This window comes from Haliotis cracherodii, unplaced genomic scaffold, assembly GCF_022045235.1.
Source record: "Haliotis cracherodii isolate W230 unplaced genomic scaffold, xgHalCrac1.p SCAF_14, whole genome shotgun sequence".
NCBI lineage: Eukaryota > Metazoa > Mollusca > Gastropoda > Lepetellida > Haliotidae > Haliotis > Haliotis cracherodii.
In genome coordinates, this window is record NW_027266269.1 from 31,348,638 (window position 1) to 31,369,521 (window position 20,884).

The following is a 20,884-nucleotide window of genomic DNA, read 5'->3' on the forward strand; positions in this document are numbered from 1 at the left end:
AATACATCATGCACACTAATACACTTCACAGTTTTGAATACGGTGGGAAATTCCCTGTTCTGTGATATCATCCACTGGCATTTTAGGTCAAGCAAAACTACTGAAAATGACCTCTGAAAATTAGGTACATCGTAAATGTCGCCATTTTTTACACATTACTAAATCACCACTCACGGCGTTATTTACATGATGTTTTGAAATCTAAAGTTCGGATATTTACTCGGAGAAATGGATTTAGAAGCATACTAGTGATCACGGGTATCTGACTTTTAGCAAATCACCAATGATCATTCCAAAATGTCTCCGATAACCCTAGAATCGTTTAGAATGTTTTGGAAAATACGCAAACACGAACGCCGAAGGGAACTTTCCGCCATATTGGATAGTGTTCACCAAATCACGTTTCAGGTACACCGGTTATGAGGCACCTGTAACATCACGTATATTTCAAACTTAGCTGCGATACACACATCCTTGAATTCCTCATACATTTTAGAATCAAATGACCAATGGTCTTTAATTGTCACCAATACGAAGTGGATAGATGAAATCAAGCAAAACAAGTTAGGTGTGAAAACGAACGCTGTGCTCGAAAAAGCATTCGGTTCCAAATTGAAATAAGAGGTATCTACTCTACAGTAGGACTACGTCAAATTTCCAAACACAATCTCCTAAATGTGGGAACATGACTGGACAGCAAACCCGAATCAGTAACGGATATTGACGAATGTAACCGAACCTTTCTAGCGGAAAGACCCGAAAAGTAGCGAATGATTAAAACCTAGCCACAAAGCTCTGCACATCGTGTGCCCACATTTTCATTGACTGAACCGACACCGCTATCCATTGCATCGAGTACGTGTTATTTACGCATGCGCATTCGTCAACCGGTACACAATATCCGGACGCCATACACGTGAATCAAAATATCACAAATATGAGGTAAATATGTCAACATTATTGCTTTAATTGGGTTTGAGAGCTGCTGCATGCACTCGGTGTTGTATTTCAAGGGAGAGATTGTACGGAACTGAAGGAAGTGCAATACGATCTGCAAGATACAGTCGGAATTGTCAAAACGCTAAACGTGTTATTGTGTTGCGAGAATGTTACCCTAGGACTAGGCTAGTATCATAAAGTCTAGACCACAAGAAGCATAATTGGCAACAATGCAGTTTACCGGGCGCAGCTTATATAGCTCTATTGCCTAAGCTGCCGCTCTCTCTTCACAAATCGCGTGTGCCTCTTCGATCCTAAATGGGTTAGCAGTGCTTGGGTTAGGGTAGGTTATTCCCTATCCCTAGTAGCCCTTACAACTCAATCCTTAGTCCTTGGCCCTAGATTAACATCTACTCTCTGAAATGAACATATCTTACAGACAAAAACAGTTGTTAAATTATCTTAATTAATATATTATATTTATAAGAAGGATCCCGGATACCATACCATACCATGGATACTCTCTTCATAATCTAGACTTTCCAAACATTATAGACTTGCATTGGATATATTTGTATCAGGGTCTGTATGACAAACTGCCCTTGCACCCTTTACAATCATTTGGATTAGGTACCCCTTTACGATCGGACACCGCTTCATGATCCTTAGGGTTGGGCCAATCAAATAACCCTTTCAGCGTTAGAAATTGGCACTATTCCTATAGTCCTTGCCAAACTGCCCAATAGTAAAGGTATCATAAGGACTAGTAGACATTTGCCATTTTTAGGGGTTTTGCTATTTGTTATCATTATAAGGACTAGTGGACTGAAACTGTTAGTTTCTACCGCTGTCTTTAGGTTAGTGTTAGGCATAGTGTTATGATCCTTAGGGTCAGTTGTGAGGTAGGGTGTGCTAACCATCTCAAGTTAGGGTCACATATTCAGGTCAGCTATCTCTTTTAACAAATTAATCCAATTTAATTTGAGGAATGTCCGAACAAGTTTTATCAAGTTTCGAGTGTCATTGAGAAAATGGCTACTGCGCCTGTGGCCCAAAGGTAAACAATCGGGTGCTGATGTTAAACGAGCACTAATTATTTGTGATAGCGTTGTGATCCCATGGTAAAATGTTGGTTAGTTAGATTAACCCAATAGCTTAGCTTCAAACTGGCAACATGAGTTCGATCCTCCACCCAGTGCTAATTGAAACCTGAAAATCCAGTAAAGTGCACTACTCCTATTTGACCCGTGAAGATTCCAGGGTAGAATAGGCCTTCATCAACCCATGCTTGCCGTAAAAGGTGACTATGCTTGTCATAAAAGGCGACTAACGGGATCGGATGGTCAGACTCACTGACTTGGTTGATGCATGTCATCGATCCCAACTGAGTGGATCGATGCTCATGATATTAATCACTGGATTGTCTGGTCCAGACTTGATTATTTACAGACCGCCGTCATATAGCTGGAATATTTCTGAGTGCGCCGTTAAACAACAAACCAACCAACAACTACTCCTATTTAGAAATGCTTCACCAATCTCGCGAGCCTAATCGGTCATTAGCATGATTAGGGTTAGGTGTGTTTCGGTATGTTACCCCCAACTGTATCATTAAGTTAACACTTGGATCCTTGAAGGGAAGTACTGGTGAACATATTACGTTATTGTTAAACAAAACAGACCATTCATTTGGGGCTGCGAAATGTTTATAACAAACACAGATATAACAAAATTTTCTTTTTAGTCCTGGTCATATGCTGTGTATTTTATCATATAAAATTGATGGATATAATGAACATGCTAAGAACGAAATTATGGATAAAGCGAAGTCACTGTGTGGTCCGGTGTCTACTCTGTCGACGACAAAGTTTATGTTTGTAACAAACTGTTAATGTTTGAACTGCTCATGCGTCGCCAATCAGCCTATCAAATCGGCAATAAACAATAGAAGGCAAGTGATTTTAATTACTGACACTTTGTGCTCAATTTACACCCACAATCAACAATATTAAAACAGTGATTAGTTTTTGGCCTTGGAGTGGATACATGAGATGTCTTCAAAATTTGACATCTAGAGTGGGGATATTCAGTATTGATAAAGTTACAATGGCAGACACATCTCGCAAGCGGAAATCTTTTGTGTCTGTATGTCAATGAAACCGTACCAGTAAGAAAGAGTATTTATGGATGTCAACTTCTTTTTTATGAGGTTGACATCCATAAGTTCCCTCCCTTGTGAGTATTACTTCTTAATGCCTTTCAAAGACTCGTATCAGAAAGATATTTTAACATGTATTTATTTGTGTTATGTATTTTATGTCCTGAATGTGATGAATAAACAACAAACACCCTTGTTAGGGAAGGTATTGAGTTTAGTTCTAACCCTGACAATGCTCTGTTCCAGGAATCTCCGAGGACGTGGGGGACCTCCAATGAGGGGAGGGATGAGACCATCGCATCCCCCATTCAAACCTGGACCTCCGTATGTAGATGCTAGGATTTAGGGGTGTCACAACCTATACTTATTTCATGATGCACAGGCCTTAAAGTTAAGACTAAAATGGTCGCCAATGTGACCTAAATTTCAGTTTGTCTACTGTCTAAAATTCAGAGGTCGCCAAATGACTACCTTGAAAATATCTTGTGGCGACTAACTTCTGTTGCTACACATAGGTAGACACAAAAATATTAATGTGTGCTACTAATTGTACTACCAAATAATTCCTCCTAACGTCAGCAATGAATCGAAGTACATAAATATTAATGTAATTAGTATTTTAGTTTGGTTGATAGTTTATTGGATAAGAAAGGACATACCTATGTAATCTAGTAACATAAATTGCATCATTGTTCGAGTCACAAATAACAAAACTCAAGTACAGTTTCCACTAATACACAATTCCAAGAGTAGTGCTATGACTTGTACATGTAATAGTTATTTGATAAAAGAGAATTTCAAAAGTTTTGGCAACCTACAATATTGGCTTGACTTCTTCATTTTACCTCTGGCTACCTGGAAAAAAATTAAACTTTGAGGTCTGATACAGTACATATAGCAAGATATATTGATACTTAATGTATATGTTTTGTTGCATGAAATAGCTTGAGCATGTTGAGTCCATTCATCAAATGTTAAGGGTATCTTCAGCATTTGTTTAATGCTAGTGGAATTCCAGACCTTTATGGGTGTGTCCTATACAATGATATCCTGACACCATGATTGTATATACAGGCTATTAAAACATGTTTCAGGTTAATTCCACAGTTGTAAGCTTAGTTAGCAAGTTAGGATACATTTATATCATTAATATTACATAATCGCAATGTTCATGATAGCAAAAAAAAGTATAATATCACTTTCTAGCAAGTTTTGTAAGTTATTATTTTGTAATTTGATTGTGCTCTCGTGACATTAACACTGACCTCAACAAGGCTCGAGACTGTAAACGTTAAGTTCATTCGGAACATATTATTCCTGTTGCTCAGACGTTAGTCTAAATACCGTATTCGACGTAATAAGCACCCATGACGGTCTCAAAATTAGAAATAGGGGGCTCTTATTAGAATATAATTTTGGTGAGATAACAAACAGAGATGAAAGATTGTAAATTTTGTGGTTTATGCTGACAGCCTGAAATGATATTAAAGAAGAATCTGTGTTTATTTTACACAACAGATATATTTTTGAGAATTTAATTGCCAATAATTAAGGGTGCATATAACACATGAGTGCATATTAAACACGAATAAATAAGTCTTGTGTACATTGATCAATCAGAAAGGGTCCTAATTGGGATTGTTCACTGGCCAATATATTAGCAAATATTTCCGGGGGCGCTTATTATGTCGAATATGGTATGCCATTGTTGTTTTGTATGATTCACTGTGATCAACAATTGCATAGGAAACTGAGAGACTGTCTGTTAGTACAGGAGTTTAATCAGTATTTCCTCCATTTCAGATTCAGAGCATTTATCCCCCATATACCATTTGACTTGGTACAGGTAAGAACTGCCATTTTCATCACATTATTTGATACTTAATTCTGAATGAGTGAGTTGGATTTTATTCTGCTTTAACATGTTTAACAGTATTTCAAACTGTTCTGATATCAAAATAAGCAATGATGTACATGATCATGGTGATAAGGGTTTACAAACATGATCAGGGTCTAGTTGCATGAGACCGCCTCCATGGTCTAGTGGTAGAGCGTCCGCCCGGAGAGCGGAAGGTACGGGGTTAGATCGCCGGCCGCGTCATTCCAAAATACGTTAAAAGAGGGTACTTGTTGTTACCCTGTCTGGCGCTCGGCATTAAGGGGCTAAAACAAGGACTGGTCCGCCTCGGAGTCAGTATACTGTGTCTGAGTGGGGTATTCATATTAAACTGCGGCATGGTATCTCAGTGTGCTAGCACTATAAATCGGCATCAGTCTGGACTAGTACAAGTAGCCACACACACATGCATGCACATCGCTATATACATACATGATATAAGTGCAATAATCTTGGACGCGACGTTAAACCCAAGTTCACCTCACCTCACCTGGTCACATGATATACAAATTAGCTTGTGGCTGTCTCATTATGTTAAGCTGCTCTCTGGTATTTACAGGATTCTGATTGGTTAACACTGGTAAACTCAAGGGCGGGCAGTGGTGTAGTCTAGTGGTTAAAGTGTTCCGAAGACCCGGGTTAAATTCCCCTCATGGTTAAAATGTGTGAAGCCCTTTTCTGTTGTTCCTCGCTGTGATATTGCTGGAATATTGCTAAAAGTGGCGTCAGAACGACCTTTCATCCGACCAATCAAAATGTCACTTACCAGATCATGAAAGTGACAGTCGGAATGTGTTTTCTAATCATGCAAACTCCAAAACGTTAACATGGTGTATTCCGAACAACAGTTACGGCCCGTACGACTGATTCCGTCAAAATTATCGTCTGTCTCTTGCTTCCGTGGGATAAACATTTGAACAGTATGTTGGAAGCACTGCCATACAATCTCAAACATATATTAGGCATTCTGGAATGTTTGTGTGTTCAGTTTTCAAAATTTTAATCAAGATCTGTGTCAACATATTTTTCAAGCATAGTCTGAAATGGAAGTCGCCAGGTTGAAACGAGTGCCGAAAAGCTCGAGAAGCTGATTCTAATTGGCTGATGTCGACTTCTTGTTTGTCATTTCAGTGGTCAGTCATAGTTCGCGAAAGGTCGTTCTGATGTGACCCGTAATGGGATGTCCTCAGATCTTTTAGTTGTCGAATGATACACCGATGCATTGGTGGATTGCGATTTTTCACTTTCTGAAACACGTATCGATCAGTGACACACTAAGTAACTTATGTTGACTCTCACCTTAAATGTTCGCTTTATAACTGTTACACCAAACAATCCCTTATTAGTAATGAAAATGTAAATGTTTCCATCCATTGTACCATACTTGACACTGCCAACTGTAAATCGTCAGTGTGCCGGGTATTTAGCCATCCTTCCTATCTTTCAAAAATATGGTTTACTCACCACAGATAAGTGCACATGCAAGTATCTTCATATGTATCGGATCATGAGCAAGATGTCATGATGCGTATCGGATCACATAGTTGGTGTAACGTCCCAGCCTTAGTACATTCTCAGTATTTGATGTAGTATCAGTTGATCTTACCAGACCAAGTGTAGATCATTTCACCAGACTCTGGTTACTGAGTAGTGATCTTACAAAACCGACCCATGAAGATTCCGGGTAGAATAGGTCTACAGCAACCCATGCTTGCTGTAAAAAGTAACTATGCTTTTGTAAGAGGCGGCTAACGGGATCGGATGGTCAGACTCTCTGACTTGGTTTATATATGTCATTGCATCCCAAATGCGTGGATGGATGCTCACGATGTCAATCACTGGATTGTCTGGTCCAGACTCGATTATTTACAAACCTCTGTCATATAGCTGGAATATTGCTGAGTGCGGCGTTAAACAACAAGCAAAAAAAAAAAAAAAAACTCTTATTCAACCAAATGGAGATCTATGTTACTAGAGCCTATGGCAGGCAGACCAGTGACTGTGGTCGCCGACTTCTTATGTGCGTTTCTCCCCATGTTCTCAATATATTTGATTGCTATTTCATTATTTAAAGAGTACATCATGTCAGTCACGTCTTAGAATAACCGGTCAATAATGAGTGAGTGAGTGAGTTGGGTTTAACGCCGCTTTTAACAGTATTCCAGTTATATCACGGCGTGTCAGCTTAATGTGGGAGCAAAGCCCGAAGTGATGCAGGTCTCAGACGTTTACCACTTCGGTGAAACCGACAAGCACCGGTATGGTGCTGACAAACCTAGAAACATAATCGGGGCGAACCGGGATACGAACCCACCATCATATGTTTCTGGCATGCACAAGGGACGCAACTCTGCACAGCGAATCACGGGCCTTAGACAACTGGGTCACCCGTGTCCCCCGGTCAATAATGTGTATGATTGAGGTCACGTGTGTAATTATTCTGATCAAGGAACTGTAGATGCCATTATATTTTTGTAAATTTCAGTGCGAGTCAACGTTTCCCCGTGCCAAGACAGCCCCGGAGGAGAAGGCTCTCACCGAGGTAATCCCGAGTTCATGCATTTTCGTATATTGTTGGTGCAAATATTCAGAACCAAGGAGTTTCAAGAGACACTAGACTTGGGGCAAATGGCAGTCCTGGAAAGTGTAATTGGTGTCGTCCTAAACCCTTTTGTTCTTTGTAAGATCCAGGTTAGAATTTGGTCTTTAGCAAGTAATAGCAACCAAGCTTGTCGTAAGAAGCAACATCTACAAAATATATCAATTGCGTAGATTGAGGCTTGTGATGTCGATCGCTGATTGCCTGGTCCAAACTTGAATATTTACAGACCACTGTCATAAAGCTGGAATATTGCTGAGTGCGGCATTAAGCAACAAACAAACCAATAAAATGTTTCCTTGTCATACCCATGTCATCTAGATCGAGCATTTTACTGCTTTTTTTTCTTAATCACCTTAAGCCTGAACAAATGACTGCTAAATTAAAAGAGTTTTGAAGATGGAGTCCAAGGGAGATGTTGATGGCTGTTTGTGTTGCAGTCCCTGTTAAAGAGAAACACAGACCTAACCCCTACAGCTCAGGAGCAAGCCTCCATCCTGGCCCTCGTCACCAAGATTCAGGGCATCCTGGACAACCTGGTCATCGCACCCGGCACATTTGATGCCGCTGTAAGTAGATGCATGTCATTGTATCCCTTTTGCTTGGATCAATGAGCTTGATATAAATCACTGGATTGTCTGGTCCAGACTCGATTATATACTGCCTGTGTCATATAGCTGGAATATGGCTGAGTGCAGAGTCAAACAAACTACACACTCTAACATATGCACATGCAAGCAATCCCATCTTGTTCGTGTTGCAGCAAGTGGAGGAGGTGCGACAAGTTGGATCTTTCAAGAAAGGCACCATGATGGGTGGTCACAATGTTGCAGATATTGTTGTCATGCTGAAAACTCTACCTACAAGTAAGTCAGTCAATATAACGCACCTGTCACACTTAATCATTGTTTTCCCCACAGGGGATTCCAGGTTAGAAGTCTGCCTCCATGGTCTAGTGGTAGAGTGTCCGTCCAGAGTGCAGAAGGTCTGGGATTGGATCCCCAGGCCACATCGTACCAAAATACATTAAAAGATGGTACTTGTTGTTACCTTGTCTGGGGCTCAGCATTAATGGGCTAAAACAAGGACTGGTCGGCTCAGAGTCAGTATACTGTGTCTGAGTGGGATATTCATGTTTAAACTGCTGTGTGGTTTCTCAGTGGGCTAGCATCACTCCTGACTAGTACAAGCAGCCCCACACACATGCATGCACATTTCATCTTACCTCACCAAGAATCGTTCCTAAGGGCCCCACTTTCCACAAAGGATCATAGGGCTATGCAGGCTGTAATTCTGTGTTAAGAGTATGTGAGTTACAATCATCTTCGCGATATGATCACTTTGTTAAACGGGGCCCAGCAAGCCGTGCTTGGCGTAAGAGGGTACTTATGGATTGGTGAGTGAGTTGGGTTTAACGCCGCTTTTAACATTATTCCAGTTATATCACGGCGTGTCAGCTTAATGTGGGAGGAAAGCCCGAAGTGATGCAGGTCTAAGACGAAGACGTTACCACTTCGGTGAAACCCACGAGCACGGGTATGGTGCTGACAAACCTAGAAACATAATTGGGGCAAACCAGGATTCGAACCCACAATCACAGGTTTCTGGCGTGCCAAAGGGACGCAACTCTGCACAGCAAATTGCGGCGCCTTAGACGACTGGACCACCCGTGCCCCCTTAATGGATTGGGTGATCACTCATTGACTTATGTGATGACATGGAACTGTACCCCAATGCCGTGGATCATTGCTCATAATAATGGCCATGAGATTGGTCTTGCCAAGCCTCAATGATTTGCCATATAGCTGGACCCCTCGTGGGGATTCTGGGTTAGAACAGGTCCCCAGGGACACGTTGAACGAACACCGAATGACAGATTATGGGTGTAAGGTTTAAGATAGTGGTATTTTGGGGCCCACATTAGTCTTATTTTAACTTTTCTTATGGGTAATGTAGGAATGAGGGTTGCCGCATGTCATGGTGCTGCAGTTTATTGCGTTCTGTTGCATCCCTTATTTGTGCCAGGATCTGATGATTGTGGGTTTGAACCACAGCTTCACAACATGTGTGTGTTCATTGTTTTAGTGGTAGTCTTTCCTCCCTCTTTACGCTGACACACTGGGATATAACTGAAATACTTTTCAAATTCAAAGTGGAATAAAACCCCGCCAACCACACTCCAAAAGGATACAATGTTTAGGGTTTGGGTAAAAACCTCTTAATGAAATAATTGTCATAATGTCAATTGACTTTCTCATAAATATTGTCCCTAAGTAGAAAGTGAACATTACTCCTCTCTTTGAAATTGAGTTACAACAACTATACAACAAGAGTTACCCCCCTTCTTGCCCAACAAGAGTTGTCCCCCTTCAACTACTTCAAGGCTTGTACTGTTTCAAATTTCAGGCATTTTTGGATGTTTCCATTGTATGATTTGTATAATATTGAATGAACTACTCAGGTCTTTTAAAGACCATCTAGATATACATAGGCATACCCACAAACAAGACAGAGAATCTTCCCTGAATCATTGATATATTGCTGCTTTTCAGTCTTCTATAATACCTGTGAAGATCCGGAGTTGAATAGGTCTTCAGCAACCCATGCTTGCCGTAAAAGGCGACAACGTTTGTCGTAAGAGGCGACAAACGGGATCGGGTGATCAAGCTCACTGACTTGGTTGGTGCATGTCATCGGTCCAAATTACGTGGATCGATGCTCATGATGTCAGTCACTGGATTGTCTGGTCCAGACTTGATTATTTACACACCGCCGTCATATAGCTGGAATATTGCTTAGTGCGGTGTTAAACAACAAACAAACAAACAGTCTTCTATGCCTGGGAGAATCAACAATGCTATCAACATTGTAAAGTACAAAAGTTACCAGTAATTTTCTGAAGCTCTCTCTCTGTGGTAATTTTTAAGGCGCCTAAAAATACCAAAAAACACAGTTTTGATTCAACTGAAACTTTTGCAGATTAGCCATCATATGTTGCCGTGTAAGATCTATTGTACTACATTATTATTCTATTCATAAATTATGCGACCTGTGAAGATTCCGGGATAGAATAGGTCTTCAGCAACCCAGGCTTGCTGTAAACGGTGACTATGATTGTCATAAAAGGCGACTAACGGGATCCGGTGGTCAGGCTCGCTGACTTGGTTGATGAATGTCGTCGATCTCAATTGCGTGGATTGATGCTCATGATATCAATCACTGGATTGTCTGGTTAAGACTCGATTATTTACAGACCGCCGTCATATAGCTGGAATATTGCTGAGCGCGGCTTTAAACAACCAACCATAAATTATGCAAATTTGAACAAAAGCCTTTGTTTAAATGGTAAATTGTTCAAGAGTTGAAGCTGTTGGTGAAAGTTCACCTGATCTGTCTTTTCCTCATGGCTTCACTGTTACTGTGTCACAATGTCAAATTTGGGATTTAGAAATAAGAATGTATTTGGGTAAAAATATCTAGATTTCAATCACATTTAAAACTAATTTCAATCAAACAGATTACAACACACACATATTCTTCAATTGCCTTTAAGTGCAAAACAGTTTGGTAGATGTATTGGCTCACTCCCTTTGTTTGCTACTTAACTTGAGATAGGGCTGTATACCAGTATCCATATTATAGATATATTGGTTGTTTTTCTTCAGAGGAAGCAGTGGCGTCGCTAGGCAACAAAGTATTGGAAGAACTTAAGGTGCAGGAACCCAATGAAGGTGAGAGTCACGAGGGTCGTCAATGACGCCCAGTGGTAATATATGATATCACAATGGTCTGCAAATGTTATTTCAGGGTTCAATTTAGCTATAGAAAACAGGCACCAGTGCACCCTATTGAAAAATGTAACCTAATATTTATGTCTGTATGTCTGTCTGCATGTATATCTTTTCAAGTTTGTGTCTGACGAACCATTACTTGTCCACACAACGGCAATCTTTGAATGCATGCAATACCTCTATGCTTTATTTATCATACTACATCACTAATAGCTGTGTTATATGTATTTTATGACACAGTCATAAGTGGTATTAGATAGTGTTGGGGCTATACACCAACTGTGCGATCCGCTGCGTATCATAATACCTTACAATCAGATATGTATCACGATACATGCATGTGCTCTTACCTGTGGCGCGTAAGCCATCTTTTTCATAGAGAGAATGCCCAAATACCTGGCACACTGATGATTTACAGTTGGCAGTGTCAAGTATGACACAACAAATGAAAATATGTATGTTTTCACTATTAACTTGCAGTACTGATTAGTGTTTATTTTTTACTTAGTGTGCGACTGTGATCAATACTTGTATCGAGAAGTAAAAAATTGCGATTCACCGATGAATCAGTGTATCATTTCACCACTAGTATTAGACCAGTTTATGCGTCTTTGTATCAACTTTGATACATTTATAGGACCAGGGTGCCACCTGGTTATGTCCTTAAAGTGAGCCATGTATTTCACTGGAGCAACATCTCCTGTTGCAGCCAGTTTGGGATGATCGACAAAAGGAAAGATCCCAATTATCCCGGATTCTGTCGTCGTCGTGTTGAGGTTAAGTGTTCTATATTTCAGTGCTGAGTATGCTGACAAATGACTCGGGGTTTGAGATCAGTTCGGCCGATGCCAGCGTGAAGGGCCTGATCACCACCATCCCACCAAACCTGAAGAAGCTGGACCCAGAACTACATTGTACGTACACCCACTGCAGCATGTGGCATGTCCGCCCACATGTTCTCTTCCGTTTCTCCTCACCTCTCTCTTTCACAACAACATTCACCCATCCATATCTCTCTCTCTCTCTCTCTCTCTCTCTCTCTCTCTCTCTCTCTCTCTCTCTCTCTCTCTCTCTCTCTGCAGCATCAGACTCTCCGCCCACGCATTCTCTTCCCTATCTCCTCCCCTCTCTCTTCCTCAACATTCACCCATCCATCTCTCTCTCTCTCTCTCTTTCTCTCTCTCTCTCTCTCTCTCTCTCTCTCTCTCTTTCTCTTTATCAGACTCTCGCTGCAGCATCAGACTTTCCGCCCACGCGTTCTCTTCCCTATCTCCTCCCCTCTCTCTTCCTCAACATTCACCCATCCCTCCCTCTCTCTCTCTCTCTCTCTCTCTCTCTCTCTCTCTCTCTCTCTCTCTCTCTCTCTCTCTCTGTCTCTCTCTGTCTCTCTTTTATCAGACTCTCGCTGCAGCATCAGACTTTCCGCCCACCCGTTCTCTTCCCTATCTCCTCCCCTCTCTCTTCCTCAACATTCACCCATCCCTCCCTCTCTCTCTCTCTCTCTCTCTCTCTCCTCTCTCTCTCTCTCTCTCTCTCTCTCTCTCTCTCTCTATCAGACTCTCGCTGCAGCATCCCTTAAAAAATACCCTATAAAGAAAGCAAGAGGTTCTCTATCTCTATACAGTCATATTACTGTAATTATTATAAACGACCTGCACTTTAAACAGAATTTGTCCCACCCAAAAAAATGTAATATATAATAATGAACGACACAAACGAACCTTCCCAAGCTAAATAGTAAGCAAACATTCTGTGAGCCTTCATGATTAAGATTGTGTGGCTGCTATGTTTGTGTGTGTTCTTTCAGTGGATGGTAAGGTGATGCAGGGTCATCTAGCAGCTGTCAGACATGCAAGGTGGTTTGAAGAGAACGCTGTGCACTCAAGGTATGATACAAGGTTTATTATCAGACAGACCAGGGATTTAACTACATTTGCTCAAAGGCCGATATTCAACCCCAAGGCTGCTGCAAATGTCATTAAAATTTCCCATTTTTGGAACTAAATATCTCTCAAGTCATGTTACAATGTACTGATATATATAACAACTAATATTTTGGCTTAGAAGTAGCCTGTATTCACAGATATTACACGGCCAATAAATAGAACAGGTTTTAATGCTTTGTTTTATATTATTGCATTCAGTGCAATCTCCAAATACCTCTGAATTTATGAAGTTATGAACTTTTAACAAATCCCCATTTTGAACAAAAGAAATGTTTTTCCCAATTTGTTAAGAATCCGAGATAAGTCCCAGCAGGCAGACAGACAGACAGAGAGACAGACAGCCCATAATACAATCAAGTTGGAAAAGATATTTCAAAGATAGAAATGCCTATTTTTTCAAGTGTCCCACAGGGCATTCATAAAGATGTTTCAGTGTTGGAATGTTGGTTGGTTGATTTGTTGTTTAACGCCACACTCAGCAATATTCCAGCTATATGGCGACGGTTTGTAAATAATCGAGTCTGGACCAGACAATCCAGTAATTAATATCCTGAGCATCGATCCAAGTAATTGTGCAGATTCGCTGTGCAGAGTTGCGAACGTTGGGCACGCCAGAAACCTATGATTGTGGGTTCGAATCCGGGTTCGCTCCAATTATGTTTCTAGGTTTTTCAGCACCATACCCGTGCTCGTGGGTTTCACCGAAGTGGTAAACATCTGAGACCTGCATCACTTCGGGCTTTCCTCCCACATTAAGTTGACACGCCGTGATATGACTGGAATACTGTTAAAAGCGGCGTTAATCCCAACTCACTCCTATTTTAGAAAAGTTCCCTTCCTCTTCATTGAGATTGCTAATGCCCAACATTATTTTGTGCATTAGGCATGTTCACATGTTTATCATTATCCATATGTTTATCATGTTTACTTGTGCGAGAGAACATTTATCACTGGCATCATGTAACAACCATTGTCACAAGGCTGTGTTATTTATTTTTTATAAGTGTTCCCTAATGCGCTGGGGGCGGTCGGGTAGCCCAGTGGTTAAAGCGTTCGCTCGTCACGCCGAAGACCCAGGTTCGATTCCCGACATGGGTACAATGTGTGATGCCCATTTCTGGTGTCCCCCGCCGTGATATTGCTGGAATATTGCTAAAAGCAGCGTAAAACCATACTCACTCACTCACTCACCCTTAGGCGCTGGGAACTTATTTTAATCATGCCTTTTTATTCCTTATCTTTAGTACTTGACAACAAATTTAGTCTGACATTTAATGATGGATGTTGTCGGTTGACTTAAGTCTTTCAAAGGTTTCAGTTGTTGGTAGATTGATGAGATGATTGGTGAAACATTCTCTTCTTGGTTGAGCTGTCACATGATGGGACTTCAAAATATTTTCAAGGGAGATAACTTCAATTTTTTTCAAATTGTCTCCCCTTAATATCACCAAGGTTTGAAAAAGACTATCTGTTTGGTGTTAATAAACCTATTTCATGCATTGACCAAATAATTCATAGCATCTTGAGTTGGCAGTTAGCAATGTTTTTCAGTCAAATTCCAGCCCACAGTTTGTTTTACAATAGTGTTTGTCTCTCTCCAGCATCAAGGTGCTGATTCGACTCCTGCGAGATCTGAAGAACAGGTTTGAAGGCTTGCAGCCCCTCACACCGTGGATAATTGACCTGATGGTGAGACTCACTGCCCCCTGGGACACTCATCTTGTGTGCCACATCAGTTGTTCCTCAGACGTGCCAGAATCCATTTGTTGAGGGTCACTTATTGATGAGTTCTTTAATGTTCCATAAAAGAACCTTTACCATTTGCACCCTGAACTAATATTTCTTAGCAGAAAGAGATGTCTGTAATATGTTACATGCTCTCTACCTTTTGAATTAATGATCCATTTTTGCTTGCCCCACAATGTCATTAAAATCAGATCTTAGTGCTCTCTACGGCTACAGAAAGATACGAGGACATCCCATTACAAGTCACGTCCGAATGACCTTTTGCGAACTTTGATCGAGCAATGAAATCGACCAATGAAATGCTTGCCGTAAGAGGCAACTAAACGACTGAGGGTATCAGGTGGTCAGGCTCGCTGACTTGGTTGATGCATGTCTTTGTATCTCAATTGCGTAGATCAATGCTCATGATGTCAATCACGGGATTGTCTGGTCCAGACTGGATTATTTACAGACCACCTTCTTATAGTTGGAATCTTGCTGAAAGCGGTGTTAAACAACAAACAAACAAACAATCCTGTGCATCTGGTAAAATCCCAGAAAGTGTTCCTTTATTGGGGGTGAATCCTTTTAAGGAGGCCCATGTCACAGTTGGTTTATTGTTTGTGTAAAACCAAAACTTTGCTGTTAATGTATCCAATTATTAAGTTCCTTCAGGTTGGTGATGAGGGGAGTATGTGATGCTGATGTTTCTGTTGCAGGGCCACTATGCTGTGATGAACAACCCCTCGCGCCAGCCCCTACCCATCAACGTTGCTTTTAAGTAAGTAGAAATACTCATCAGAGAATTGACACACAACTCATGAATCTGTCTGAATTTGTTCCCCTGATTGAATGTGAAGCAAGCTTAACTAACATCCAACCGCCTCCGTGGTCTAGTGGAGAGCATCCGCCGAGAGAGTGGAAGGTCCGGGGTTTGATCCCCAGCCTCATCATACCAAAAGACATTTAAAGATGGTACTTGATTTACCCTGACTGGCGCTCGGCACGTAGTTCGCTATTTGTTTTCATATGATACTGAGAAACAATGAATGCTATGTTAGCGTTGTCCAGTCACAGCCCTCAACAAATCAGCTGCTGCATGTCTACTGGTGTTTAAGTAGACAGGAGCCCAGTCTAGAATTTGTCAATGATGAATTTTTTTGCCATTTTCTGCAATGTTTTTTCTTAAAATGATTCCAGTTCAAAATCAGGAAGACTTTTGTGTCGCAAATATGATTGTTTCAGAAATGATGGCCGTCCCATAAACATGATGAACGATGAATTCTTCTTGCCTATTATTTGATTCTCTTAAGAATTGACTTCAATATTTTGCATTTACATATAAAAAACAACTCCAAAGATGCAAAATACAGAAAGTCAGTCCTTATATAAATAAATATGCCACAATAATAGCTTTAATCTTTAACACAGACAAAATGTAGACAATTCGAAATCAGAAATCAGTGACACCATTCAGCGCAAGAATGCAACACAAGCCCTACCTATTCTAATATCAGCCAATCAGGAAACAATAGTCCGTTGGTGGGCGGGGCCTAATTATTGGGGTTTAAGGAAACACAAAAAAATTGCTTGACTAACCATGGAATTGCTTGCAATATATTTATATGGACTATTAACCTGGCAGTGGATATGAAGTCCTCCTGGGTTCAAATCCCAGTTTGCCTCGATTATGTTTCTAGGTTTCTCAGCACCATACCCATGCTAATCAATTTCACCGAAGTGGTAAACGTCTGAGACCTGCATCACTTGGGGCTTTTAAAGCTAACATGCTGTGATATGACTGGAATACTGTTCAAAAACACTCACTCACTCACTCAATCACTCAATCACTCACTATCTTCCTTTCAGGCGATGTCTGCAGCTGCTAGCGGCCGGCTTCTTCCTACCTGGGTCGGTGGGCATCACAGACCCATGTGAGCAGGGGACAGTCCGCGTCCACACAGTCATGACCCTTGAACAACAGGTAGTGTTAAGATGTGCATTGTGTCATGCAATAGACCAGATGGAACTTCTGACTGTCATGGGTCAATACGGGTCATGTCAGTGATAGCATTGCTTGCTATGGTAAATATTCACGCGCAGGAAAAAGATTAAATCTCCTCAGCCCTAGCATCAGTAATGACAGTGTTAAAATACCCGACAGTCCGAGACAGACTATTTTGCTGATGGATGGTCAGTTTTGAAAAGATACACATCCCGATGGTCAGGCCATTATGCTATTCCCTGAATTACCTAAACATTCTAGTTTTACTTCAATGCAAGAGGTAAATTAACTGTAAACATTAAATACATTGTTGTGAAATGAAATTTAGAAATTTTAGAAATTTTAATTTTTATGTTGCCATGGCAACAAGATGGAATTAGGTTCTGTGACGGTAGGGTTCGTTTCCGGAGCATAACTCATAAACCGTTCAATATTTTTTCATGAAACTTTGCATGTTTGTCAGGTACATGCTGAATCAATCAATCAATCAATCAATCAATCAATCACTCAATCAATCAATCAGCCCTTCGTTCAATCAGCCCTTCGTTCAATCAGTCAACCGATCCTTCAGTCCATTGAAGTCGGTCCTTTATTCAATCAGTCCATCAATCAGTTAATCATTCACCAGTCAGTCAGTCCTTCAGTCCGTCAGTCCATCATTCCATCAATCATGACATCGGTTTGCAGGACCAGGTGTGTTTCACGGCTCAGACGTTGCTCCGAGTGCTCAGTCACGGTGGTTTCAAACAGATCTTGGGCATGGAGGGCAACTCAAGTAAGTCTCACACTGGACCTGTGAAGATCCAGGGTAGAATAGGTTTTCAGCAACTCATGGTTGTCGTAAGAGGCAACTATGCTTGTCGTAAGTGGCGACTAACAGGATGGGGTTGTCAGGCTCGCTGACTTGGTTGATGCATGTCATCGTATCCCAATTGTGTGGATCGATGCTCATGATGTGAATCACTGGATTGTCTGGTCCAGACTCGATTATTTCCAGACTGCCGTCATATAGCGTGAATATTGCTGAGTACGGCGTTAAACAACAAACAAACAAAACAACATCAAGGACCCACATTTCTTAGTGCTTCCTCCCACGATAATCTTACACTTTGATACAACAGAAATACTGTTGAATACAGCATGCAGCTCACTCCATTGCGTTTGTGTGTCAGGTATTGCCACAGAGATGAGCGTGTGGGAGGGCGTGGTGGTCACCCCATCAGACAAGGCCTACGAGAAGATCGAGAGGAAGGAGGGAGAGGAAGAAGAGGAAGAAGGAGGAGACGATGAAGGCATGGACACTCAGGAGGGCCAGTAGGGGTGAGTTGCATTGTGGTTAATGTGTTCGCTTATCAAGAAGAAAACCCAGGTTTTGATTACCCACATGAGTACAATGTGTAAAGAGTTTGAGTGAACCCTGATACGAAAGAGGGCCAGTAGTGATGAGTAGCATTGTGGGTAATGTGTTCGCTCATCAAGATGAAGGCCCGTGTTTGATTCTCCACATGGGTACAATGTTTGGAGAGTAAGCCCCGATCTCTAGTAGCGTCAGTTATGGTGTGATCGTTAAATATTCTGAACAATATGATGACACATCCTTTATTATTTACATTCTGAAATGACTATTTAAGTTCATTTTCAAGATACAGACAAATGGTATGATGGTACCGAGAATTTAGAAGCCTTGACACTGCTTTACTGATTTCCAAGTCCACCTGCTGTGACCTCCTGTGAAGGGGTTGTCAGATCTTCACATATAGAGGTATAGAAGTAAAAGGCCGGATTTAAAGTAGATTGAAAACAACATTCAATCTCTCTCATCTGATCCTGAATGAAAACCTCTTTTTTTTCCAGATTCCAGCTGCTCAGACAAGATAGAGGCATTGACATTTGGCCATTTACAACATTAAAAACAGAAACAAGGAACACAAAATTGTTCTGACTAGAAGGAAATCATGTTGTCATAAAAAATATTTCTGTTTTGGGCAACGTGACCTGTTTGTGTAAAGAGGGCTGTTTAGTTCTATCCAGACCATTAAATGATTTCAGATGGACTGACAGGCCTACTGATTGCCACATCCCATCGCTTGTGTGGGGTCATATGTATAATAAGGCTTGTAAATAGATCAGCTATTTTGCCCAAGACAAGGGCTTTTTGAGGTCTATTTGTATAGAAATGTGTGCATTTAGTATCATGGTCAAACTCATACATTATTCCAATCACATCATGTCTATGCCATAAATGCCGCTCTTTTCTTAATCTGATGGCCCTTGCAGTTCTGTGTCAGTGTAAGGCAGGCACTGGGCCCTGCACAAGCAGTGGGACAAGTGCACTCAACAACAAGACTGTCATGTCATTGTATTATTGAAAATGGATAATTGCGATAAGGACTAATGGCTCTACAGACTGGTAAATTTTCAGTGTACAGACAGACCACTGGTCAAGTTAGACTAGGCTACTGGATATGATTTTAAAAACACGTCTTTTAGGTGTTATTGAATAACCAGCCATTTGATGATTACATGAACACCTACATAGTTTTGCAAAACTGGCAGATGAAATGTTTAGATTGAGGCCTGTTTGTCTTCAGACCAATTTAACACCAGTGTAGAGTTATTTTCAAACAAAATGAGATGCACCTTAGTTAAATGGTTGCAAAACTTCTTTATTTGATGAACAACTTGATGAGCCCAGGTCAGTCGGTCAGTCTTCTGGCGTGTGTTGTACAGAATTCATACAGCACTGGGGCGGTGGGGTAGCCTAGTGATTAAAGCGTTTCCTCGTCTCCCTGAATGCCCGGGTTCGATTCCCCATATGGGAACTGGAATATTGCTAAGAGTGGCGTAAACCAAACTCACTCACTGATGCAGCAGGGGTTGTTACCCAGATGTGCAATGGCTCGTCTGTTGGTCACTGGATTGTCTGATCCAGATTTGATTATTACAAGCCGCTGTCATATAGCTGTAACATTGCTGAGTGTGGTAGTTTAACAAACACACACACACACACACTCACACACACACTACCTGTGACACAGAGATGACTCTGGATATCCTCAATCGAAATGTGGATGTTGTACATTGCAAGCATGTTTTATTTCCTATTTTACCATTTTCATATCGTCATTAAAATCATCTTTTTTGTATCATTGATGTTGTGTCTTTTGGAGGCAACCGTCGTATGATGCTCTTTAAGATCTTCGAAGAAAGAGCATGCTCGATTGTACTTTCAAAGTTGTGAAATACGAAATAAATGAGGCTGTTTCATTGTCTCTTATTTCTAGCTCAGGTGGGTAAATCAGTCCGCCACCTCAGCGATGACTGCTGTAGCTCAACACTGAGACTGGGCTTTCCTCTCCCTGAGCTGAAACCCTGAAATACTATTTTCTGACTGAAACACACCTCATTGCTGTGTGCCACTGAAACAGCCTACGTAGACCTCTTGCCATTGCACAAAGCGAACTCAGCGCTAAGGTGATCATAACTCCCACACCTTAACATAGACATACGACAGTCTTAGTGGGAAGGTTGTTTTGTACAACCGCACCTAGGGCCTGGTACACACAGCTTAGCGCAATGAGTCATAAGCCTATGTTAAGGGATCCGTTAAGATCTAGGGTAGAATGGATCTTCAGCAACCCATGCTTGTCGTAAAAGGCGACTGACGGGATCGGGTGGTCGGGCTAGCTGACTTGGTTGATGCATGTCATCGATCCCAATTGCGTTGATCGATGCTCATGATATTAATCACTGGATTTTCTGGTCCAGACTTGATTATTTACAGACCGCCGGCATATAGCTGGAATATTGCTGAGTGAGGCGTT

General features: G+C 41.2%; 1 protein-coding gene across 2 annotated transcripts; it reads left to right on the forward strand.

Annotated features, from left to right (window-relative positions):
* The first annotated feature begins 882 nt into the window (after positions 1–882).
* On the forward strand, positions 883–20,211 carry LOC139460713 (interleukin enhancer-binding factor 2-like). Of its 2 annotated transcripts, XM_071242190.1 has the most exons (15): positions 883–942; positions 3,344–3,421; positions 4,901–4,943; positions 7,480–7,536; positions 8,034–8,162; positions 8,357–8,459; positions 11,259–11,324; positions 12,182–12,298; positions 13,192–13,270; positions 14,932–15,019; positions 15,775–15,836; positions 16,925–17,039; positions 17,748–17,835; positions 18,233–18,380; positions 18,915–20,211. In XM_071242190.1, the coding sequence occupies exons 1-14, from the start codon at positions 938–940 to the stop codon at positions 18,376–18,378; spliced, it is 1,176 nt and encodes a 391-aa protein (XP_071098291.1). In that variant the 5' UTR covers positions 883–937; the 3' UTR covers positions 18,379–18,380; positions 18,915–20,211. The 2 variants fall into 2 exon arrangements, with proteins under 2 accessions (XP_071098291.1, XP_071098290.1); XM_071242189.1 differs by lacking the exon at positions 883–942 and having other exon boundaries at positions 3,330–3,421.
* Positions 20,212–20,884: the final 673 nt, after the last annotated feature.

Bases quoted from the DNA above. Each gene is read 5' to 3' on its own strand.
- LOC139460713 (XM_071242189.1), top strand. From the start codon at position 3,330: ATGCTCTGTTCCAGGAATCTCCGAGGACGTGGGGGACCTCCAATGAGG. The intron at 4,944-7,479 runs GTAAGAACTGCC...TGTAAATTTCAG, and splicing joins TACCATTTGACTTGGTACAG to TGCGAGTCAACGTTTCCCCG. The intron at 17,836-18,232 runs GTAAGTCTCACA...TTTGTGTGTCAG, and splicing joins GGGCATGGAGGGCAACTCAA to GTATTGCCACAGAGATGAGC.